At 36.6% G+C, this 26,212-nt stretch overlaps 1 protein-coding gene and 1 long non-coding RNA gene across 3 annotated transcripts; one reads left to right on the forward strand and one right to left on the reverse strand.

The window, feature by feature from the left end:
- Positions 1 to 10,272: 10,272 nt before the first annotated feature.
- LOC104096217 (protein PIN-LIKES 3-like) lies at positions 10,273 to 14,172 on the forward strand. Of its 2 annotated transcripts, XM_009602556.4 has the most exons (10): positions 10,273 to 10,630; positions 10,834 to 10,913; positions 11,036 to 11,160; positions 11,295 to 11,416; positions 11,646 to 11,867; positions 12,146 to 12,238; positions 12,362 to 12,462; positions 12,552 to 12,604; positions 12,731 to 12,916; positions 13,816 to 14,172. In XM_009602556.4, the coding sequence occupies exons 1-10, from the start codon at positions 10,496 to 10,498 to the stop codon at positions 13,938 to 13,940; spliced, it is 1,242 nt and encodes a 413-aa protein (XP_009600851.1). In that variant the 5' UTR covers positions 10,273 to 10,495; the 3' UTR covers positions 13,941 to 14,172. The 2 variants fall into 2 exon arrangements, with proteins under 2 accessions (XP_009600851.1, XP_009600852.1); XM_009602557.4 differs by lacking the exon at positions 12,731 to 12,916 and having other exon boundaries at positions 10,303 to 10,630; positions 13,816 to 14,141.
- Positions 12,185 to 13,144, reverse strand: LOC117276758 (uncharacterized). The gene is made up of 3 exons (XR_004507024.2): positions 13,026 to 13,144; positions 12,776 to 12,910; positions 12,185 to 12,611 (listed from the first exon to the last, which is right to left on the reverse strand). It is a non-coding gene; the product is annotated as an uncharacterized lncRNA (long non-coding RNA).
- Positions 14,173 to 26,212: the final 12,040 nt, after the last annotated feature.

Below are 26,212 nucleotides of genomic sequence, written 5' to 3' on the forward strand. Positions count from 1 at the left end.
GAGTGGGTAGTGTAGAGTTGTGAGCTATAATACACCCCAATCAACAAAACAAGCATTAATGTCTTTACCCCATTAGGCAAACACTTAGGTTATGGTCACAGCCCTAGGCCTTTTACCCTATTGGAAAAACCTCAAAAACATTTATCTAGAATCTATTTTTTTATCTTGCATTCATTAGACTAAACGTAGAAATATAAAAACAAAACCTTGTTGTGGAAGTACAATCTTAGATAACCCATTTGCTTGCTTCAAATATATACCCCAACTCCCATCATAACTCCTAGTGGATTTAACCCCGACTCCTAGTTGGGTAATTATTATTGCATACGACTGTGTCATATCTCTTATTGAGGTGTGTTGTGGACGTGATCAGGAAGCACCGAGATTATTGAAGTATAATTTCAACGTAGACGCTGCAAGTATAGTGTCGGCCATATGACGCATCAAAGAGACCAAGTAGCCAAGACCACTACAGTCAGATCCCGCCAAAAGAGATCATAACTTGGTGTGTAAATACCACAGTACTCACAGTCATAGGACCAAAGATTGCCGACAGCTAAGAGAAGAAGTAGCTCGATTGTTCAACAATGGGCACCTTCGGGAATTCCTAAGCGAGCGAGCCAAAAACCACTTCCGAAATAGAGACACCAACAAGGAGGTCGAAAAAGAGGAGCCCCAACACGTGATCAACATGATCATTGAGGGAGTGGACGTCCTCCAAGCGCCTATTATAAAAGGCACCAAAGTTTCTATCACGAGGGAAAAATGTACCCCGGATTACATCCCGGAAGGAGCCATCTCGTTCAGCGACGAAGACGTCGAGAGCATCAGCCTCCTAATGATGCACTAGTAATATCTGTACTTATCAATAAACCTCGAGTTAAATGTGTGTCGATTGATCTAGGTAGCTCGTCCAATATCATCTGATCGAGGGACGTAGAACGACTGGGTTGCAAGACTAAATCGTACCCACAGTCTGGGTATTGAACGGATTCAACATATCATGAGAGACCACGAAGGGTGAGATAACTTTATCGATAAACACTACAAGAACCACCCAAGAAATAGAGTTCTACGTGATCGAATGGTATATGAGGTACAATGCCTCGTTCGGAAGGCCATGGGTTCACAGCATGAGAGCGGTGCCTTCGACCTTACATCAGGCGTTGAAATTCCCTACTCCAGAAGGAGTCAAGATAGTCTATGGGGAACATCCAACCACAAAGAAAATGTTCATTGTCGATGAAGTGCTCCCACTGCCAGCGGTTTCGACATAAAAAACCAGGGAACCGATCAAAGAAAAAGAAACTAAATAGAAATCAATGATACCAGCCTCAACCATGCTGGAAAAATAGAAGGAGTACGGAGCGTACGATGAGGATGATTACGGCCTCCCGAGATCATTTATAGCGCCCGATGTCACTGACGCCACCAAATCAATGATCGAGGAGCTGGAGCAGGTTATATTGATCGAGAACCTACTGGATCGAGAGGTATACCTGGGCATGGGACTAACCCCCGAGTTCAGGAAAAAACTTATTGATTTTCTTAAAGCTAATGTCGATTTATTCTCATGGTCCCATCAAGACAGGGATCCTACCGAAGGCAACAACTCACACGTTGAGCTTAGATCCAAAGTTCCATCCAGTTAAGTAGAAGAGAAGGCCACATTGCGAGATCAAACACGCATTCATCAAGGACGAGGTATCTAAACTTCTGAAAATAAGTTTTATCCTGGAAGTTAAATACCCGAATTAGTTAGCTAACATCGTTGTCGTGCCTAGAAAAAGAAATAAACTTAGGATGTGTGTAGATTATAAGGATCTAAACAAGACGTGTCGAAGGAATCTTTCCCTTTGCCTAACATCGATCGAATGATCAACGTGACGGACGGACACGAGATACTGAGTTTTCTCGGTGCTTATTCCGGGTACAACCAAATTCGGATGGACCCGGGCGATCAAGAAAAGATTTCTTTCATAACAAAATTTGGTACCTACTATTATAATGTAATGTCGTTCAGACTAAAGAACGCATGTGCCACATACCAATGCCTAGTTAACCTGATGTTCGAAGAACAAATAGGGAAATCAATGGAAGTTTACATTGATGATATGTTGGTTAAGTCCCTACGAGCAGAGGACCATTTGAAACATTTGCAGGAAACCTTCAACATATTGAGGAAGTACAACATGAACCTAAACCCGGAGAAGTATGCCTTCGAGGTCAGCTCAGGCAAGTTTCTCGGGTTCATGGTATCTAACCGGGGAATAGAGATTGACCCGGACAAAATAAAGTCCATAGAAGACATCACCATAGTCGACACTATTAAGGCAGTGTAGAGACTGACCGAGCAGATAGCCGCACCAGGACGGTTTATTTCGAGATCGTCAGATAAGAGCCATCTGTTTTTCTCACTATTGAAAAATAAGAAGAACTTCTCTTGGACCCCAAAATACTAGCAAGCTTTAGAAGAACTCAACTGATACCTATCGAGCCCTCTCTTGCTGCACACTTTGAAGGCGGATGAACAACTATACTGCTACTTGGCATTTTTCGAGGTGGCGGTAATTGGTGTCCTGGTCTGGGAAGAAGAAGGTACATAATTTCCTATTTATTATGTTAGTAGAACCCTAGGCGATGCCGAAACAAGGTATCCACACTTAGAAAAATTAGCGATCGCCTTATTAAGCGCTTATAGGAAATTAAAACCGTACTTTCAATGTCACCCCATATAGGTCGTGACCTCTTACCCACTGAGGAATGTCATTCATAAGCCCGAGCTATTAGGCCGGTTGGACAAATGGGTCGTAGAAATTAGTGGCTACAATATCGAGTACAAACCCTGGAACGCCATAAAATCTCAAATTTTGGCAGACTTTGTGGCCGTCTTTACGCCTACATTGGTACCCAAAGTCGAGAAGGAATTACTACTCACTTTAGGGATTAGCTCGGGAATATGGACCCTATTCACGGATGGTGTCTCCGATGTGAAGGGGTTCGAGCTTGGTATCGTATTGAAACCACCTACGGGTAATGTGATTAGGCAGTCTATTAGAACTATAAAATTGACTAACAACGAAATCGAGTATGAAGTTATGATTGCAAGTCTAGAACTGGCTAAGACCCTGGGGGGCTAACAACGGGACGTTTGGCGTAAAGGAGGAACATATGCGGAGGTACTTGGATAAGTTGCAGGTAACCTTACACCAATTAAAGAAATGTACTCTACCTCGGGATCAAAATGGTGAGGCCGATGCATTGGCGAACTTGGGATCGTCTATCGACTCCGATGAATTCGACTCTGGGGCAGTGGTACAACTGATGAACTCGGTGGTGGAAGAAGGTCACGCCAAGGTAAACTCGACAAGCTTGACTTGGGATTAGAGAAACAAATACATAGACTACCTGAAGATAGGGAAATTCCCTTCGGATCCCAAGGAGTCAAGAGCCCTGCGCACCAAAGCTACCAGGTTCAACTTGGTCGAAAGTAAGTTGTCAGAAGATCCTTTTTCGGCCCACTAGCTAGGTTCTTGGGCTCGGGGGAGACTGACTACACCATGAGAGAGGTCTAGGAGAGCACTTGTAGGAATGAATTAGGAGCAAAATCCCTGGTTCAGAAAATAAATCAGAGCCCGTTACTACTGGAACGATATGGAGAAAGACTTCGTACAAAAATGCAACGAGTGTCAAAGACACTCCCCAATGATTTATCAACTAGGAGATATGCTTCACCCGGTCTTATCGCCATGGACGTTTATGAAATAGGGGATGAACACCGTCGGTCCCCAGCTATAGATGCTCGGAAAAGCCCAATACATACTACTCATAACCGATTATTTCTCCAGGTGGTTCGAAGCTCAGGCGTTTGAGAAGGTTCGGGAGAAAGAGGTCATCGACTTTATCTGGGATCACATAATATGTCGATTCCCGTCCGAGATCGTTTGTGACAACAGAAAGCAGTTTGTCGGCAATAAGGTAAGTAAGTTTCTCTAAGACCACAAAATCAAGAAGATATTATCAACACCTTACCACCCTAGTGGGAACAGACAAGCGGAGTCAACGAACAAAACTATACTCTAAAACTTGAAAAAGAGACTGACTAATTCGAAGGGAAAGTGGAAAGAAATCTTGCCTGAAATCTTGTGGTCATACCGAACGACTTCGAAGTAGAGTACTGGTACGACCCCGTTCTCTCTAGTCTATGGAGTAGAAGCCCTAATCCCGTTCGAGGTAGGGGGACTGAGCCTAAGGTTCCAGTATGCCACTTAAATGTCAAACGGCGAGGCCGTGACCACGAGTTTGGATTTATTTGACGAAAGGCGAGAAGCCTCCCTGGTACGGTTAGCTGCCTAAAAGCAACGAGTGGGGAGGTACTACAACCGAAGAGCTAACCTTCGATATTTCCAAGTCAGGGACTTGGTGTTAAGGAAAGTAACGCTACATACCAAGAACCCAAATGATGGGAAACTAGGCCCGAACTGGGAAAGACCGTATAAAGTCGCCAGAACAACCAGGAAAGGTTCGTATAAACTCGAGTCGGGAAACGGTTTATAGCTACTGAACTACTAGAACATGGCGCACTGAAACTCGAGTCGGGAAATGGTGTATAGCTACCGAACAACTGGAACGTGGCATACTTAAAGCGGTACTACTACTAAGGTACAGACACAATTCCCTTTAAAATTTGTTATACTATAGACTAACTTATGCAGGTACTCGGCCAAGGGAAAATGTGATAATTAGGTCTGAAAGAACGTGATGTACTCTTTTTCCCTTGAATCGATTTTTTCCAGCGTGGTTTTTACGCTAGGGTTTTTAACGAGGAAATAGTAAAACGTGCTACCTTAGTTTCGAAGGCCGTCCTAAAGCCGGAGTTGCTGATCATCCATTCTGGACCAACAATATTCGAGACATCCTTAGAATGTGTCATTATTTGATATCGAAAGCCAAGGCTCGATTACTAGAATTCGTTGTAAGAGTCAAACGGTCAAATGAGTTGTCCCGTGTAGCTCGTTCTTGCCAAGTCTGAAATTTTATGCATTTCCAATTATGTACTATACATGCAAAGTAATGAAAGAAGTTTTCCCTCTATATTGTATCACGTCGCATTTACATACCATTGATACATTCGTTGAGTTACTTAAAACAAATAACGGATCCTAAATCCTTGAGTCTATGGGCCACCCCAAATCGGGGACTTTTATCCGATAAAAAGATCGGACAGCTCGGGCTATCGAATCTCCGGGGCACTGAGCATATTAGGCAGGGCCCGAACATGAAAGATTTCGGCCAACTCAAAACGGCTCGGAGACGTACGAGTCCGTACTCAGAAAGTAAGGTCCTCACATATGATTAATAAACCTATTAAAAGTTTGCACTCGGCAAAACACTATCGTGTATGACTAAAAAATTCAAGAATCTTTAAAGTCTTCATTTTTTATCGAGTATTTCAAAGCCCTTATCAACTCAGAGTTATCATCGAAACTGGGTCCCATCAGGGCTTGGGAAAATGAACACTCTAGATTATGTCCAATTTTATGCTAAGGCATTAATGACAATCTTCAAATAAAAGGTTGCAAATAGATATTGAAAAATAAAAGACATAGTATAGCCGAAAGGAAAATTTTATATATTCCAAAAGTATTTACAGAGGCATGATAAAATGACCTCAAAATGAACAAAAAGAAATGTACAAAAGAAAACGAAAAATGACCTAAGGCATCTCCGCCTAACCTTCACCAGAACCCGACTCGATACCGGAACCCTCGGGCTCATATAACTCTTTAGCTTCATCCTCGAGCCTCTTGGCTTTTTCAATCTCGGCCGACAGGTCGAACCCCCGGGCATAAATCTCCTCGAGGGTCTCCCTCCGAGATATCCGCTTTACGTACTCGGCCATTTCTATTAAGCAGGCCTCGGCTATTTCCATGTCATTTTTATATAAAAACAGCATCTCCTCAACCTCGAAGGAGTCGGTCAAAGTTGTCTCTAACTTGGACTTCAACGCGATATATTCCCGGCTGAGGTCGTCCCGTTCCGAAATGGCCGAGCTCAGCAGTGCTCGGAGTTCATCATTTAGCCGAGACCGTTTGTCTGCCTTATCCTCTGTCACTCGGAGCTGGTAATTGACCGATGTCAAATCCTCTTTGGTGGCCTTCTTTTCTGAGGCCATAAGGTCCATCTTTCTCCCCAGTATCTCGACCGAAGCTTTGGGCTCATCCATCTCGGTCTGCAGCTGGTCGATCAGGTCTATCTTCTTTTGGATATGCGAGCGTTAGCTGCTACGCGTAATCTCTTATTTTTAATATCAAATTTCCTTATCTTCTCGGACAATTTGGCATGGTCTTGTTTCGCGGACGAAGCCTCCCTTTGAGCTTTTTCCAGCTAAGCTTGGAGAATGGGGAGATACCTGAGGACCTCGTCCTTTTGCTCGCTGAGAGCCTTGTATATATCCTTTTGCTGGACTTGCTCTTTGAGCTCGAACTCGATCTAGCTGACTTCCATCCGAGATCGATGGAAGCTTTCATGATGAAGCACCGACGCCTAAAAAATAGATTTATGAAATCATGAACATACTTTGAAGTTAGATGAGTTACATAAAGGGCACAAGAAAAGGGAAACTTACTCGGTTCAGTGCATGTGGTGCCTCGTTGAAGAGGCTCGAAGTGCCCACCTCGTTCATCTTCACTTGATCCTCTTCGGTTACCAAGCAGCAAAGATAATTGATCATACTAACTGGTTCGGACAACACCCGGGTATCCGCCAGGATCGTAAACATAACCGTCCTTTTGCGGTCGGGATCTACACTCAAAACAGGGAACTGCTTCACCAGCTTCGGGCTCGATCTCAGCCCGCCCGCTTGTGAGGGCACGTCTATTTTAGGGATCTCCAGGTGACCGAACCTAGGGTAATCCTCTAACGCGTCGATGTCCATACAATCGAAGAAAAGGTTAAGCGCTTCATCTACGGTCCATGCCATCTAGTTTGGATTTTTCCTTGATGACCTGAGCCTCGCCGAATTAGGACTCTGTATGGGACGACGATTTCGTGATGTCAATGACACTGACGGCTTCACTCGAAACAAGGTTAGTTTCTCAGAAGACCGTGGTTACTGGTTTTCCTTCTGACTCCCGAGCTAAAGAAGGGTCGGCCTCTCGGTCACTTCCCCCGGGAGCTGCCCGCTCTTCTTCATCAATGGCCAACCCATGGGCGATGAACTCTAAGTCTTCATCTTCAGGGTAATCCCTAAGCCGGTAAAGGGAGTCGGGGTCCGGTACCCTAGCCCGGGTACTCTTCTTGCTTTTCGGGCCCGGACCGTTACCCTCTTCTTCTTGGATTTGGCATCTGGGGAACCAGAAGACTTTATCTTTCTTTTCTTCTCAGCAGCTTTGAGTTGTCCCGAAATAGAGGTTTTATCGGGTAAGGACGAAGCCTCGTCCTCGTCCAAAGCCCGGAGCTCGGTACTTTTGGGCAAACCTATGAAAGAAAGAGAGGGATTTAGAGAAAAACAGTTGAATATGTAAGTAAATTGGTCGAGAAAAGCACTCACCATGGGAACGGGCCTCCCCTTTGCCTTTAGAGAGCTTGCGCCATTCACGCTCAGAGTACGACATCTGCGTACAGATCCCCTCGATCGACTCTTTGAAGCAGAGAACTGCGTTGGGGATTTGGGCAACTGCTGCACAATGGTATAACCAAGTGTTAAGGAGGAAAAACTAAATCCCAAAAGAAATTCTAAGTACTCAAAATGGAGAAGGACTTACGGGCTAGGTTCCACTTTTCAGGGAATGGTAAGAACTTAGAGGAGATGAGATCCTCTGTTTTAACCCGAATGAATATTTCTTGCCATCCTTGATCCTTATCTTCGTCGATGCTTGAGAATGGAGCTTTCTCGCCCGACGAACGAGCTTGATCAATCCCTATCAGAAGACTCGGGGATTGTAGAGACTAAGTAGATGTCGAGGCTAAATCGAGGAGCTTCGGTGTTATTGACAAAGTGGCGGAGGAGGATCATGATCCTCTAGAAGGACGGATGGATATGCTCAAGGCAGACCTCGTACCTTTTGCAAAAATTGAGGACAACGGGGTCCACGAGGGCAAGTGTGAAGGGGTGTGTGTAAATACTTAGGTACCTCTCCACATATGTGGTGATGTCCTCGTTAGGATCGGGGACGACCACCTCCTTACCCTCCCATTTGCAGTCCTCTAAGATCGTAGGGAGCGTATCCTCGGTAATAGAGCATATGTACCTTCATACCTCCTTGCCTCGATCGTGTTGACTGGAGGCTTTTTCAACTTTGAAGTCACTTTCGATAGAGCAGCCTCCGGGGATAATGTTCTTCAGGGATGGTTCCGGGGCCACCTCAAGTACGGCCACCCCAACGTCTGTGGCCGGATTGAAAGTTGAAGGGACGGTCTGTTGAGGTATAAATTTCGAAGTCTTCACCATCGAGTTCTAAGAAACATAATGATTTAAAGGTGAGGATGGAGATTTGAAGATGAAGATGATGGTTTGAAGGTCAAACTTGAAAATTTAAAGATGGAGTATGAAGATTTTAAGATGGGAAGATGTAAGTATGAAGATATATGGAGCGATGTATGAAGATTTGAAGGGGCTAAGAATAGGTGAAAAGTTCGGGGGTAAATTAAGGAGTTCTGGAATCATAAAGTAAAAAAGTGAAAAGGACCGAAGATTTTATAGAGAGGGAGTAATCAATGCGTGACGTTTCGCATTCGAGGACAGTCAACCAGCAACTGACACATGTCCGAAGTCAGAGCGACGCGATTGATAGGACGTTTCGCTGACCCATCAACACGGTTATAGCATATGAAAGAAGGAAGCGGTGTCAATTAGTCGCTTCCCGTTGCTTCGATAAATCTGCTCTCCGAAAAGCGAGGGAACTATCTGTGTACGGGTAAAATCGAGGGCAAAGTTTTTCGCGATAAGGAAACAGGGGGGAAGCACGATTTGACGCAACTACAAGTAAGGCCGAAGGATCCGTCGTATCGAAACTCGGGAGGAGTGAACGATGTATCTAGGATCGGGCACGGCAGAATAACGGACCCAAACTAACTAAAATTGTGAGACCACGGGAAAAGGAGGAACGGTTGATCGTGATAAGGAAGGAGTCGTAATATTCGCCTTCAACCGGATATTGCGGCGCGGATCCCGTTTGATATCAACTGCGGATTGGTATTTACCGGGAAAAGAAGATTTTTTTACCTTATTTAGACTTGTATTAGAACTAAAATTTCTCTACTATATAAAGAGGAGAATTCTTTTATTTTAAGGACACTGTTAACACGTATATCAAAGTAATACAAGTTCATTTTTATCTTCTAGCTATTATTCAAAGTGTTCTCCAGTTATTCCCTTCTTGAATTGCAACCGAGCTCATATCGAGGGTTCGATCGAGACCAAATTTCAGTATTCAACTTGAGACCAGGCTTGATTATTACTTTGCGATTGGTTTTGCCGGTTATTCTCTCTTTAATTTAATTATTTATTGTTCTTAGATCATTCGTATTGAATTAAATCACGTATCGTTAAAATCGCGTACAAATTTAATTATTGCTCATTTTTTAAGAGTAAACAGCCTCCTCGAAGCTTGGCCAAACATACTATGTTACTTTTAAGAAAAACTAAATTCTTGAATCCTAGATTCATTTTTTTCTTCCTTTTGCCCTTTTGAGTTTTGCTTTCACTTTTCTATATTCAGTATGAAATAATACGTTGGTTTTCAAGTAATTTAACTGGTTATCCAAATTAAATAATCAAATATAATCAACTTGGCACACTTTATGGATTTGATTTAAGGTATAATACATTGATAAAAGAGACATTTTTATACTATCAACGAAATTTAATCTATGATAACAAATACATTACTACTTTTACTAAGTTACAAGTAATAATTAATTATACTAACAATCACCTTGATTAATATTTAATCTGATTTGTGTAATTAGCTATTTTATACTGTCAATGCATACTCATACTAACTTATGGCCTACTTCGGACAGTGGAGTTCTAGTTTATGGAGTGAACAAATTTTGGATTCTCGCCAGGAAGCTACCTCGTCCTCTTTTACTGAATGATGTGTCACATCATCATTTGTAGTAGCATTATTTCTGTTCCTTGTGTCTGTAGAGAAAAGAACAATTTACTACCTCTATTATCAGCTGTCAGCTTCAAGTTGTACAGTTGGGGCATGGCCATTTGCTTTAACCAATCTATAATACATCTTATTTTACAAACTTCAAATTGTAAAAACCACCGACTCAAAACTTCTTAGTCCCTCTTAGCACCTCACTATATATGTCACTCTCTTTATTTATGTATAGCCTTGTCCAATTGGAGAGTTGTAGACTAGTGCGCTAAACTGTGGACTGTCAATCTCTGATTCAATTCACTTCAATTAAAGCAGTTTCGACATTTAAAAATGGAAGTATAAATTGAAGAAACTCCTTGAAGGTGTTCCATTATATTAAGATGGGATTTGTGGACTTGTTCGTCGTGGCATTAGTGCCTGTTCTGAAAACTCTCATAATTACTGCTGTTGGCTTGTTCCTTGCTTTGGAACGTGTCAATCTCCTTGGCTCTGCTGCAAGGCACTATTTGAACAATGTAAGTTTTCTCCTCAAGTTCTTAATTCTTGAAAACAAAAAAAGTTTATATTCTGTCCACCGGCCAGCAATTTCTGTGCACAGATCATGTATAAATAATTCATTCTTCATTCAACCTCACAATTGTTGGTAAGAAGTCAGAAATTGGGCATAGAATAAAGAGTGCTGGCCTTTAACTTTCTTTCTTTTTTCTCTTAAATGCAGCTTGTGTTCTATATTTTCACTCCTGCGTTGGTAGCTAGCAGCTTGGCTGAAACAGTAACATCGAGCAACATTGTTTCATTGTACGTAGCTAGGTTCATTTTAATTTCTTTATGCAATTTGTAATACATTTTTGTGGCCCTTGAAGTTTGTTTTACTCAATATTAATTACTCCTAGTTGTTATATGTTTGGTTTTATGTGTAGATGGTTCATGCCCGTGAACATCCTTCTCACATTTATCATCGGTTCAGCACTTGGATGGGTACTTGTGAAAATCACAACAACTCCTATACAACTCCATGGTCTTGTTATTAGTTGCTGTGCTGCAGGTTAACTACGGAATAGTACTTTTTATTTGAGTTTAAATTATATGCACTGATAGTGTAAAGACAAGGAATGTTTTACTACTACTCAAACTCATATATCAGAAATTATTGAATTAGGAGTGTTTGTTTTTTTCTAGGGAATCTGGGGAACTTGCTTCTCATTATAATTCCTGCAGTTTGTGTGGAGAAAAATAGTCCCTTTGGAGATTCAATTACATGTTCCACCAATGGAAAAGCCTATGCATCACTATCAATGGCGGTACCTCCACAGCTTTCTCATAAATCGCAATCACCCCTTCACACACTTTTTCTACCCTTTGCATCCTTATTTTGGGTTCTTGTTCGGTGGTGGATCTAAAATTTAAACGATGTTGGTCCTAATTAAGTTGAAGAGTGGATTCTTAAATTTATACTTATGAAATTCTATTTATACTTGACCCTAAAGAAGTTTGAATATTAGCCTCTAATTTGGGTTTCATATTGTGTAGATAGGAGCAGTCTATATATGGACTTATATCTATAACATAATTCGAGCATATGGAGTCCAACATAATACCTCAACTGCCAACATAGAGGATTCTGGTGAAGTACCAGAGTTATCGTCCAATAGCTGCACAAAATTGTTATCTTCACAGGATAGCCTACAATCTGATATGGACCATGAAGCTCAACTTGCAGTACCTCTCATTGGATATGAAACCACACATGAGGTTCTTTTCTGTTTATCATTTAACATAGAGTTTCACTTTTACGCACTGACAGCGTTTTACACTGTCAAGTCACCTAAAACATAACTACAAGTAACCATTTAAGTTAGACAACTCTTGTAAGATAATTAAGCATATGACCTTTCATGTTAGCATAACTCTTTATTCCCTTCTCATTCTGTTTCTTAGCTCAACCAGAATTCCCCAAAGGAAATTAGCTCCTTTGTTCCTTTATATATATTTGGTTGTACGTACTAAACATTGCTTCGAATGTTGTATAGGGACATTTTGTTAGGAAGATCAAACAACATATCAAAATATGGACGGAAAGGATCAATCTCAAAATGTTGTTTGCACCCTCAACGATTGCGACGGTACGACCACATTACTCCTCTGATTTATGCATACTTTCTACAGTATTCAGAATCCTATGTATCAGAATAACACTCATTAATTTGACGCTATAAACTGCACACTGGCAATTGTAATCTCTACAGATTGTTGGAATCATCATTGGTGTAACGTCCCTGTTAAGAAAGCTGATGATTGGAAATGAGGCTCCATTGCATGTGATTGATAGCTCTGCATCTATGCTAGGGTATGAAGCCTAATTAAATGAGCTTATAACAAAGCTGAATGGCTTGTATATATGACAACTCACTCAATGCTACGTGTTATGCGCTGCAGAGAGGCTGCAATACCAGCCATGACATTGATAGTTGGAGCAAATCTTCTTAGAGGTAATTCCTGACAGTAGAAGATACATTAAACTTAGATGGTTACCAAAAATTCTTTCTTATGTGATTTAATAATATGGAAATTTATTTACGCTATAAACTCAGTCGTGTATTTATTTTTAAGTGCAGGGCTGAAAAAGTCAGCAGTAGGTATGCGGGTTGTGATAGGCATACAGGTAGTACGTTATGTGGCAATGCCATTATCAGGCATTTGTGTTGTCAAAGCTGCACGCCATTTGGGATTGGTTGGATCAGATTCCTTATATCAGTTTGTGCTTCTCCTGCAATATGCACTTCCTTCTGCAATGACTATAGGTACTGAAGAATTAAATCAAGCACATAGTTTACAGGATCATCATATTCAAATAGTTTAATCACATGTTAATACACGAACTAAACTATAAATTTCACTCTATGATCATACCTTGTTACAGAGGTTCGTTTCAAAATTTTCATAGAAGAAATCTTCACAGGAACACTTTATAATTTTGAGAGAGGAGAAGGAGAAGCAACTTTCTGATGATAAAGAAGGGAGAATAAACTGTGGAGGAGTTCTATGGAAGGAACTCCTTTTTATAGAACAAAACCGACGCAACTTTTAGGAAGAGTCCTGCCGATGTGTCTCTTCTCATATTATTAATATTAAATATATAACTAATTATATATTTTCTTATATTAACTTACACGTTTCAATTTATGGGAACCTATTTTTTTTTTAGTCCGTGCAAAAAAGAATTACTTCTTTCCATATTTAAAAACAATTTACCTCTATGCAATGATTTATAGCCACACAAAATATATATGCCTCATTTTACACAACAAGTTCAAAAGTCCTCTCTTATTTCTTAAACTCCGTGTCCAGTCAAATATTGTTCACATAAATTGAAACGGAGGAGTATTTTTTTGACATGGATCCGGGTTGACCCGCATGGGTGGCCCGCATCTAATTTCCTTCAGGTACTATATACTCCATCATTAATCAGCACTACTATCTCTCTCTCCTTGTTTTTTCTATATACCTAATAGTTTAAACAATTTGATTATGGTTATATGTAGCTATTTTTAGATTACGTGATAGTGTAAATATCTTTCATATTATCAATTTATAAAACGTTTTTGGGGGAGGATGTAAGACATTCTGTGTAATAATTTCTCACTTTAAATGCAACCTTTTTCCTAAATTTTTCCTCATTTTTGATTGGTAAAATGTGCAGGTACAATTACACAGTTGTTTGAAGTTGGTGAAAGTGAATGTTCAGTGATTATGCTATGGAATTATGCACTGGCATCAGTTGCACTTACTCTATGGACCACTTACTACATGTGGATTTTATCTTGATCAGTCTCTACAAAATATCATGTCTTTTGTTTTTGCCTGCGCTTTATTTTCGATTAGTTAAATTATTTGTATACTGTTAGTGTATAACTTAAACCTTTAGGGGTCGTTTGGTAGTTGGTTACATTATAAGTTATTTATGTATTAGAAGTAACATAACTAATATCATGTTTAGTAGCTTTTAGTTACTTTGTACAAAAATCAGCATAACTAATGTCATGTTTGGTTGCTTTTCCATTGGGAGTACCAATCTTAGGGTACGCGCTTTGCGCGTGTACCTATATCAATGAATATAAATTTTTTGAAAATTACATACATATTTTTATATAATTTGTTTGAGTTATAAAATTAAATTTAAGCTTTTTTTTAAATAATAAATATTATTCTCATTTAGTTAGCTTAACAAATGAAGAAATTTTATTTAGATGCTTAATTGTGATTTATCTGGACTTATGTCGAAACTTATAAAAATTGTTATTATTTATGTAACCTAATACTGAAAATAAAACATAAAATATTTTTTATCACAATTCTTTAAAGATTTGTCAAATAAAATAAATTAAAATTAAATCTTTTGGTCCTTTAAAAATTTAATGAATAAGTTGGCATTATGCCTTCTAGTGACAACGTAAAATTTAAAGAATGACTAATATTGAATTAATATTTTACAAGAAAAAACTTAGTATAAAAATTATAGCGAGATGTTTTCATTTGTTGGGCTTAATGCAAGAGCAAAATAATGACAACTCATTTATAATCTAGTTGTCTTCTACGATTTTATCTTATCGCTTAGGAAAAATTTAATAATAAAAGTTTAGTGGATTTTAAATCCTAAAATTAAATAAAAAAAAATTAAATGACTATTTTGTCTAGATTATTACCTCCTCATCTGCAAATGTAAGAATCCATTAAAGGCCTTTGTATTGTTGCAATTTAAAATTCTTTTACTAATCCACTTTAAATAAGTAAGATTCTTATTTAAAGTTAAATCTTTTTAAAGTATTGATCTGCACACATTCGGTTCAATTCTATTTGAATTAAGTGTGCACAAGTATTTTAATACCAACATGACAGTAAAGTCATATAAGTTAATCAGAATATTTTAAAATTTATTCAAAGATATACTTGAACTTATATTAAGGATGGAAAAGAGTAGAAAAATTTATTTTCAGATACACTCCTAATTAGTTTACATGAGTTGAACAATAAACACCAGCATATTACAAGTTTGCCCACTATCTCCACGTAATTTATTTGAAGATATTTTTATAATACCAAACATAGATTTATTTACATATTATTTAACTTGTCGACTTTTTTTGTAAACCACAAGTTTTATGCCAATTAGGCTATTATATCAAACATGCCAACTATGACATTGTACTCCTCCAGATCTCTTCATCATGACGGCTTCAAACAAAGCAATGACTAATATGTATGAATAGAATAAATATCAAAGAAAGGTTAAATAGTTAAATTAGCCTGTAATTGAAGTAAACTGGTACTTAAAACAGTTTCAGTTTTTGAGCTCAAAGAATAGAAAAAACTCGTAGATGAACTTCAACAAAGGCAACTTTTAAAACACACTAAATTTGTTTCCATGCGCAATGAAATTGTACTGTTTAGTAAAATTAATATTCCTTAAAATATTTATGATAAAAATGTGAAGTACCATGTTGATTCTATAATAATTATTTTTTATGGATAACAAAAATTACTTACCTACACCGATGAAACTATCAAAAAGGCTAGATGCAAGGACGCCAATTGCTCTATTCTGAAATAAAATAATTTTAGATCTCGTAATACGTATAATCAAATCATAAAGAGGTAATTAAGATTATTTTTACTTACAAAATATGAGCACCTTAAGCTGGCATAGTAATTATTAATTATTAATTAATTATAAAATACAAGGTAACAAGTAATCTTGAATTGATATGGTTAGAATATCTAACTGTTCTTTTATTACGGAATGCAATACTCCAAAACTTGCACAAAATTTGTAAATGGGTCAATTTTAATTGTATATGAGACATTGTAAATAAAAATCACAATTGACAACTTTTTAATTTACAATTACCTATTAAAAGCACAGGAATAATTATTATTACATAACTTCAAGAATAAACTAAAGGTTAGAAAGCTTAAATAAAATTAAGCAAATTTACCTCCAAAGACATCGACATTGTGAAGAGTTTATGATAGGCAGTTGCTAATCAATAGTTGCTAAATTCGTAAGAGGAAAATTCAATAGTTAAATTCTTCTATGAACCCACGAAATTTGAAGAGCTTCTTCCGACGGCCAATTGTATGATACCTATAATTATTAAAATGGAAATAAAAGTTGTTAAGAACAGAAAGATACATAACGAAAATAAAAGGCCGCTAGCAAAGAATTTGTAGCGTAAGGCAGTTTTGGTAAAGGGATCGCAAACCTAAACAAAGAAAGACACAACTACCTAATATTAATTTTGGTAATAGAATTCTAAATCCAAAGTGAATCCTAGACCTAAACAAAGAAAAGCAATATCCCACAAAAAAGGCAATAAATAATCATTTTTGGTTTTTTCTTGCTTGGCGTAATTTCTATGTACGTAGAATAAGGGAAACAAATTACAAACCAATTATCTGAATTGTATACGATAAATTTAATTGATTTTGATGTCCTAAATATTAGGAATATTTTCGTGTTGTTGTTCAAATAAGGAAAATTTTAATAAGTAAAGTTTTAGTTGACTTTAAATGCTAAATATTAGGAGAATAATTAAATGACTATTTTGTCTAATGTGAACTTTATTTTAAAAGGGTAAAAAAGACGAACAACATTTCGCTAAGGCCTTCGTGCTTTTAATATAACTAGTCTTATGGTACGCGCTTTGCGCGAGTACCAATATCATGTGTATATAATTTTTTTAAAAATAGGTAACTTATATTAAATAATATTTTTGAGTTATTGAACACAAATGATCTAAGCTCCTAAAAAATATAAATATTGATCTCATTTAGCTTGTTCAATAAATAAAGAAATCATGTCTTACATATGCGTTATTGTAATTTCTTAGAACATATGTGGATGCCTTATGAACATCCTTGTTATTTTGTTACCTAATACGAAAAACAAATAAAAAGTTAAACTATAACATGATATTTTGCTATATTTTTTATTGTTTTAACTGTCAATGCTCTTCTCATGAAAATAAATTTATGTACCTTAAGAGTTTTATTTAAAATATAATTTTATTTATATGATGATTTTAAAAAAGAAATAAATTGATTATTTTGCTAATTACTCCCTCCTTTCTAGTGTATGTGAATCTTTTCGCTTTTCAAGAGTTAATTTGACTAACTTTTAAAGCTAAATTGAATTAGATTAATTTGATATTTTAAATTTTAAATTTAAAATTTAGATATTCAAAAACTATACGAGAAATACTATGAAATTGCAATTGTTTCATGTCAATATGATAAAACAATATTTAAAAATTTTGGTCAAAGGTTATATAGTTTGAATCTCGAAAAACTAAAATATTTTATATAAACTGAAACTGAGGAAGTGATTAATTCAAGGACTTAATTACTTGTTTTCAATATTAAAAAATTAATTTTATTTTTTCCCGCATTGGGGTTTAGTACTTTTACAATAATATAAAAATATAACAATTTTTGAACTCCTTCCCTATTCAAATAATATTTTCTCTTTATTATTTTTTGTATAATATTTGAAATCTGCATTCGCGCGTTGTGCATGTATCCTATCTTGATGAATAAAATATTATATTAAATATTATACTTGATACATAAACTAAAAATTTAAACTCTTGAAATTTAAAACTATTGATTATGCTTCCTTTTTAGTTTCAGCAAAAATCTATAGCCTTTAAAAATTTTAGAGCTTTTTTGGAAAAAAAAACTTCAGTGTTTATTTTTGATTTAGTGGTTTTTTTTTCGTTTACCTTTTTATTTTTTGGAGTATCCATTTATAACTTTGTTTGCTCTAAGTTTTTCTATCTAGCTTCATTCTCATCTTTATCTATTCATATTATTTCATGGATAAGATGATTGAAACAATAGTCTTTTTTAATTATTGAAAAATAACTTGCACGATTGATATGTACCTCGAACAGTTGAGATTGCAGTCTCTGCAATATTACTTTCCTGCTTTTGAGTTAGTTGTGTTGCTAAAATTAATCGTTGTATTTCTTTAACGAAGACCAAAGAATCTTAACCCTAAAAGGAGTCCTTAGTGGTTAAAAAAAAGGAGTCATAGGACTAAAAAAGTTTTTTTACTTAAATTTTTCCAAACGTTGCTTTTCTGTTAATAGATTTGTTATGTTACATCATTAATTAAGGAAGGATTTATGCAAGATATTTAATATTAAAACTTTGTGTACATACCTTAAATAAGGAAGGATTTAATGTATTAATTTAGTTTATTTAAAACTCCTAAATATTAGGGAGAAAACTTAAAATGACGATTTTGTCAAATATAAAATTTATTTTTAAAGGAAAAAAAGGCGAACAACATTTCGCTAAGGGCCTTCGTTCTTTTAATATAGTATAGATATATATAGATATAGATATAAATTATAAACCAATTATCTGGATTGTCTACGATAAATTTAATTGATTTTGATGTCCTAAATATTAGGAATATTTTTGTGTTGTTGTTCAAATAAGGAAAATTTTAATAAGTAAAATTTTAGTTGACTTTAAATGCAAAATATTAGGAGAATAATTAAATGACTATTTTGTCTAATGTGAACTCTATTTTAAAAGGGTAAAAAAGACGAACAACATTTCGCTAAGGCCTTCGTGCTTTAATATAATATAGATAAGTAATACATGAATACGTTATACAATAAATCTATATATTATTTATGCAAGGTAGAATGTGGATTAACTAATACATGTATTTGTAATACATCGATTAAACAATCAAATAACCAAAAAAAAACTCATATTTATTTAAATTACACATTGTATAATCAAAATAAAGTAAATATTCAACAAAAAATTAATATCTACATAACAATCCATAAATTACTAATTCATGTATTACTAATCCTTATATAACTAATTTTATCATAATTAAATTCTGCATAACTAATTCATATATAATCAATACCTGCATAATTAATCCCTATATAATTAATCCCTACATTATTAATATATATATAACTCTAAACAACAACCAAACAACTCCTTATGATATTTGCACTATCTCCTAGAGAAAAAGAAGGAAATAAGGCAACACGCATTTGCTATAAATAGTGTTCTTTCTTTGTTTGCCCACCCGTTATAAGCTAAGCTACCCAGTCACAATTAGTGGGGAAAGGTCAAAAGGAAAATCCCAACCTCAATTGTTCCAACTAAATAAGACCACGACGGAGTGTTCTCTATTTCAAATCTACTAAGACATAAATAACAATAAACTCAGTAAGATAGAGATCTTGTTTTCGATAGACCTTCGACTCAGAAAAAAAATATAAAAAAATTTTGTTTAAAAGATGACCGGGTAAAGAATAAAAAAAAGTGCGCTAAAGTCTATAGAATAAAGTTTGCTGATGCAATCAAGAATCGAACATATTAAAATATTCAGCTGTTGACAAACAAAGCTAAAATATTAACTGCAAAAGAAGGATGGCCTAGCCTCGGTTCCCACGATTTAGAGTATTCTCTATTATGAGCCTACTCATTTAGAACTAAATTCGTGCATACGGAAAAATCGGTATCAAAAGATGAGTGAATTAGGAAGCAATCCGTGTCAATCAATAGTGATTCAACCATGTTCACACCGAATACAAATCTGTGGCCGTTTAAGATGTTGACATCGGACACAAATATGTGGCCGGATAAGATATTGACATCGGATACAAGTCTGTGGCCGGATAAGATACATTAATTCAAGATATGACCGTTGCAGAGATGTTACAGAATACCCAAAGATTTCTCACGTCTTGATTAGTCTTTATTAGCCTTTATTGGGCTTTATTAGGCTTTATTACTCTTTAATATTATTTTATTAACTTTTATTGTGGCATTAATATTTGTAATTAATTGGTAGATCCTACACCCATAGCTCTAGTATAAATAGAGGCTTGCATTCTGTTGTTAAAAAAAATACTAATAGAAAAAAGACTAGTATTCTCTCTCAAGCTTTATACAAGTGTTGTCAAGATTTTTCATTTATCCCGGTGGGAACATTCTAAAACCCAAGCTTGTATTTCCTACAATTATTCTTATTTTACTTGCTTTGCTCTTCATTACTTTATTTTATCGAATCAATTTAATACATGTGCCTATAAACCACAATACAAATTCAAATGAACCATTTTTTTGGGAAACAATTAGTTGATTCTATTTGGCCGGCCGGCTTTATGCAACATTTCTGCTTTAAGACTCCAACTCTCCATATGCTCAAAAACTTGGCTGTAGAGTAGCTTTTATTATCCGTTTTAATACTATTATACGAATAAATAATTACTTATTTGTAAAATTAATTTAATCACATACTTATTAGTTACTTTCAATTAGTTAAGCCAAACAAGCTCATATGTTGCTAATTTTTGACTTTAGATCCAATTTTTTATGAGAATCTTACGAAAATGTCCAAAATAAGCCCAAACTTATCAATCTCTAGTCATTAATCACAGACTTACTAAAATTATTTAAGCGCATACAAAAATGAAAACGCAGATAAATAAAAATTCTTTCTCTCCAAGAATCACACGCAAAAATCTCCTTTCGTATTTTTAAGCGTGAACAACATTAGATGCAAGACAAAAAGAAAATTTTATGAATGTGATGGCAAACAAGGTGATAAAACACAAAGAAAAAAAATATAAGATTCCAAAAACCTAAGCAAAAAAGGACCTTTTTCAATGAGAATGGTTGAAATTCATTGAAAACATATAGATGTGTCAATATACAAAATTTGAGCAAGATTAAAGGTGGTTTAGATTGATTTGGTATCAAAATTCGTAGTGAAAATCGAGTCCAAAAAGATTCTTCTGTGACACATGTATCAAACAGTATCTTACACACAGATATACATGGATATACATGTGATACACATTTGATAAATATGTGATACACCGTATGATACACATATCATCTTTTTTCATGTTCATCTTCTACTTCGAATTTTCAATTCAAACCACCTCAAAACTCCACCAAATCATCCCAAAACTAAGATTGAAACTCCTTAAGATGTACCCAATCTATTATAATAATATCCACTCAAAAGAAAGTAAAAATTATTTTTTTGCTACAAATAGTTAATTGGCTAATATTGTTACCATTTGGCTAATATTGGTAATATTTTATGAATTGACTATTTTTTCGTAACGATCCGACCGGTCGTTTTGAGCACTATCTTTATTTTCTGTGTTCCGAGACTTTTCCTAGCTCTATTTGATGATTTAGAAACTTGCGCGTGTGGTCCATGTTGATTTTCGAAAAATGTAAATGTGAATGTTTTTTAAAAAAAAATGAGATTTTGACTTCAATGTAATGTGAGTTTTTGGTAAACGACATCGGATCGGTATTTTGACGATGTCGGTAGGTTCGTATGATGATTTTGAACTTGTACGTATGTTTGGTTGAGGTCCCGAGTGAGTTTCGGCGCATTATGTGAAAGTTGGAAATATGAGTTTTAACTTGAAAATTCTTGAGTTTTAATGGTTGATTATTGATATTTGATGTTATTTTGATGATTTGAGCGAGTACGTTTACATGATGTTAGTACACTTGTGTTCATGTTTTTGGGGGCCGAGGGCTTCATGGATGTGATTCGGAAAGTTTTGAATTGCTGATGGTTTTGCTGGTGTCTTGCATTTGCGATGACCTGTTCGCAATTGCGAGTCCCGCTTTTGCAAAATTGGACTCACAAATGCGATGACTGGGGAGGAGCTGCTGGCTTCGCAAAAGCGAAGATGTTATCGCAAATGCGAACATTTGGGACTTTGCTTTTGCGGTTGTTGGGTCACAAATGCGACTGGGGCTTAGCCATACAATCTTCACAAATGCGAAGGTGGGGATGGCAAATGCGAACGGGGGAGGTTCGCAAATGCGAACTTTTTGTCGCTTTTGCAATACTTGATGGCTGGACAGTTGTTCGCTTTTGTGAACATCGCAATTGCGAACAAGACGTTTGCAACTGGGTAAAAGAGGAAAAAATGGGGAGTTAGCTCATTTTACACAATTTCTCAACCCAAAACACTCTAGAGGTGATTTTTCAAGAGTAGTTTCTTCCCATATTCTTTGGTGAGCAAATTTAATTAATTTTTCTTTAATTTTCCATTTCTTTTCATGAACTTTTGGGTAGAGTTTAGGGAGTTTGTAAAATTGAGATTTAGACCTTAAATTAAGGTCGGATGTCGAAACAAATTGCATATTTGGCCCTGAAAGTGAATGAGTAATTGAATTTTGGTCTGAAACTCGGATTTCGCCCACGCGGGCCTGGGGTAGACTTTTGTTGAGTTTTTTAATTTCATTATAGATTGAACCTTTTTCACTCGTGGGTAGTTTCTAAAGCTTATTTTGGATTGTTTGAATGCTATTTGGTTAGATTCGATTGATTTGGAAGCTTGTTCTAAAGGGAAAGTCATGATTGATTGTTGATTGTGTTCCGGAAAGAGGTAACTGTCTTGCCTAGCTTTGTTGGGAAAACTTTTCCTATTAATTGATATTGTTTGCTACATGCGGGGGTGATGCATATACGAGGTAACAAACGTATATGCATGTGCCGGGTTTTTCATGCTCGGGAGGAGAAAATTATATGCTTCTTTGTATCGTTGTTGAACTTGATGATCCCTTAACCTATGCTTCATTTAATTCGATTACTAAAATACTCGATTAAATGTGTTAGAAATCATGCTAGAATATATATGTCATCTTAAAAAAAAATTAATGTGATGTTTGAGATCCATTGCATATCTAACTTGATCGTGGTATCATCGTAGACATATAAGATTCATTGGGTCTAATCCATACAAAATTTGGATTAAATTCATTTGGGTTAAATAATTAATTTGGGCTTTACAAATTAAATTAGTCCATTTTATTATTTTCAAGCCTAAGGTCCATTTTATCTTAAGGGCCCAGACTCATGCCATGTGTTAACTGACATGGCATGTCCAGTCAAACTCAAAGCCAACAAGATGACGTCGCATGCTAAATGATGTGGCAATCCCAGTCCAAAATTATGACCAATCAAGAGTTGCCAAGTGTCTAAAATGACATGTCTTGGCCAATCGCAAGCAAGCTTATGACATAGCTTATATGATAAGTTTGATGACTCACATGAACCAATCATAATCAAGTAAGAGAGTTCATATGTATCTGGATTGTTCATCTTCCGCAACTATAAATAGAGGGGTTACATAACTCTCTGAGGAGATTCAGAGTTGGAAAAGAGCATCCCGTAATTGGTGAAGGCATACGCAAACAGAGAGATAAATCATCAAGTGAATAGTTCTTCAAAAAAGGAGTGATTAACAGAGATTTTTTTCGGAGATCAACCCGAAACAACTAAGTGATGCTCGACGTTTTTGGCGATTAAATATATCACAATGAGGTCTGCATCGTCCTAGATTCGAGAAACACATTTCTCAAGCCCTCGAATCACAGAGAACTTCATAGAGGAGAATCAAGGGATACATAGAATTGTACTCACAAATATTTATCAATAAAATCTCTTTTTTCATATTATTTTTGTTGCAGTTATTTTTCGTACTACGAAAATTTATTGCGAATAAATTTTGGCACGCCCAGTGAGACCAGTTCTGATATCCATCTCTTCCTATTGCAAGTTAAAAACTACAAACTTTAGATCTACTATTGCAATGGCCTTTCGGAAGTGTGATGATGTTCCATGCAAAGATGTTACCGCTGCCGTATATGTTGAGCTCAGTTATGTTGGCCCAATCACTCGAAACAATTTCAAGGCTATTGGCTTGGATGGATCCGAATACTTCGCCTCCTTGGAGATGGAAAAGAAGAGCATATCTCACATGACATCCGCAACTGCAACATCTGGGGGCAACACTCTATTCTCGCTAATTTATGAACTTTCTCAAACGGCCTCCAACCTTGGTGGATTTGAGGATTTGGTGGATTCTCCAGTTTCAATGAAAGTCAACACCCTAATGACTGATGCAACTAACGTGGACGAAAAAATTGTCATGATGGAACCGACTATAGAAGTCTTGAAGAAATCTGTTGAAGACAAAGACATTCAATCACTCAACTCATGAACAAATTAGAGGCCTATGCACCTGGAGAGTCGAGCCACGTCCCTCCTCGTTCACCTGTCTTTACCTCACAAAAATTTCTGTCGAGGAATCGTTTGCCAAGTTCCACATTCAAAACAAAAAGCAATCCACTTCAGTTGCAGTATTATCTGTCCAACATTTGCAAGACATGATAACAAACACCATCAGAGCTCAATATGGCGGACCATCGCAAAGTTCGTTGTACTAGTCTAAGCCTTATACTAAGTGGATTGATTGTCTAACCATGCAAACCAATTATCAACCACCAAAACTGCATCAATTTGATGGCAAAGAAAACCCCAGACAACATATTGCCCACTTTGTCGAGACTTGTAGCAATGCTGGAATGCATGGTGACCTTTTGGTAAAATAGTTTGTTCGTTCGCTAAAAGGGAAAGCATTTGATTGGTAGTTGGGATAAAGTTGATAAGGAATTCCTCAATAGTTTTTATAGCACCCGAAAAACTATAAGCATGATAGAGTTGACAGGCACCAAGCAAAGGAAGGACGAGCCCGTGGTGGATTACATCAATCATTGGAGAGCGTTAGGTTTGGCCTGCAAGGATTGCCTTTCAAAAATATCTGTTATGGAGATATGCATTCAAGGAATGCACTGGGTCATTTTGTACATCCTACAAGGGATCAAACCGCAAACTTTCGAAGAACCTGCAACGAGATCACACGACATGGAGTTGAGAATCGCAAGTCATGGAAAGGCATCTCCATTTTCTGATCAGAAAGAGTTCAAGAAAAATATTGCATCAAATAACCAAACTAAAGAATCTATGGTGGTGAAAGCAACTTCTGTGAAAGTCACGACCAAGCAAAAAGTGAAGGAGGAGAAGACTCTGAGTCAATATCCCAAAGCGGAAAAACATCGTCCAACCTTGAAGGAATTAGAGGAAAAGGTTTATTCATTTCCTGATTTAGACGTACCCACAATCCTTGATGAATTGCTGGCGAAGAAGGTCATTGATCTCCCTGAATCAAAGAGGCTTGAGAAAATTGGTAAAGTTAGCAATTTGAAATACTGCAAGTTTCATCGTGTCATTTGCCACCCTACAGATAAATGCTTCGTATTGAAAGAGAAAATCATGGCTTTTGTAAGTGAAGGAAAAATCATCATAGACATGGATGAAACAGCGGAAGCAAATCATGCAAGTGTTGTGCCCGAGGAAAATAAGTGTTCAAGATTGCAGAACGTGTCAAGCACTGCCTTCTTACAATTTGGAAGTTTCGAGCATGTTGAAGTTGATCTTCCAAGGAAAAATCATGATGGTTCGGAGCTAGATAATCACTCCAAAGACAATCACGATGAGGTTAGGACTCTAGTCACTCGCAAGAAGCGAAGACATCAGGCATTTTTTAGGCTACGTATTTCTAAGCCAAAAGCAAAGATTAGTAGTATGGATAAGCTACAACTATCAAGGAATATCAAATCTTCTGCTAGCAAGAAGATTAATGGTGCTTTGTCACAAAAGTTTTGAAACCCCATTACCTTGCATGAGTTCTTTCCTGAGAAATTCCTCTATGGAAGTCACATTGGTGCGACTCATGTAGTTTCTAGCACAGATGAAATAAAGGAAAGCAATGATGAGTATCATCCACCAAAAACACAAGAACATGATAACAAAAAAGTTATCACTTGTTGTGCAACAATTTCCTTCACATGTGATGATTTACCGCTGGGGTCTAAGCCACATAACAGATCTTTATTTGTTATAGGGGCTATTCGGGAACAACATCTCAATCACATACTTGTTGATGATGGTTCGAATGTCAATATCATGCCAAATATGGTGCTAAAAATCTTGGGATCTATATTGATGAGTTGTCCTAAAGTAACCTAACAATCCAAGGTTTCAACCAAGGAGGACAACGAGCCATATATATGATCTGCGTAGGATTATCCATTGGTGAGATGAAGTCAAACACTCTTATTCACATCATAGATGCTAAAATATCATACAAGTTGCTGCTTGGACGTACTTGGATTCA

The sequence above is a fragment of the Nicotiana tomentosiformis genome, chromosome 2, assembly GCF_000390325.3.
Source record: "Nicotiana tomentosiformis chromosome 2, ASM39032v3, whole genome shotgun sequence".
NCBI classification, from domain to species: Eukaryota; Viridiplantae; Streptophyta; class Magnoliopsida; order Solanales; family Solanaceae; genus Nicotiana; species Nicotiana tomentosiformis.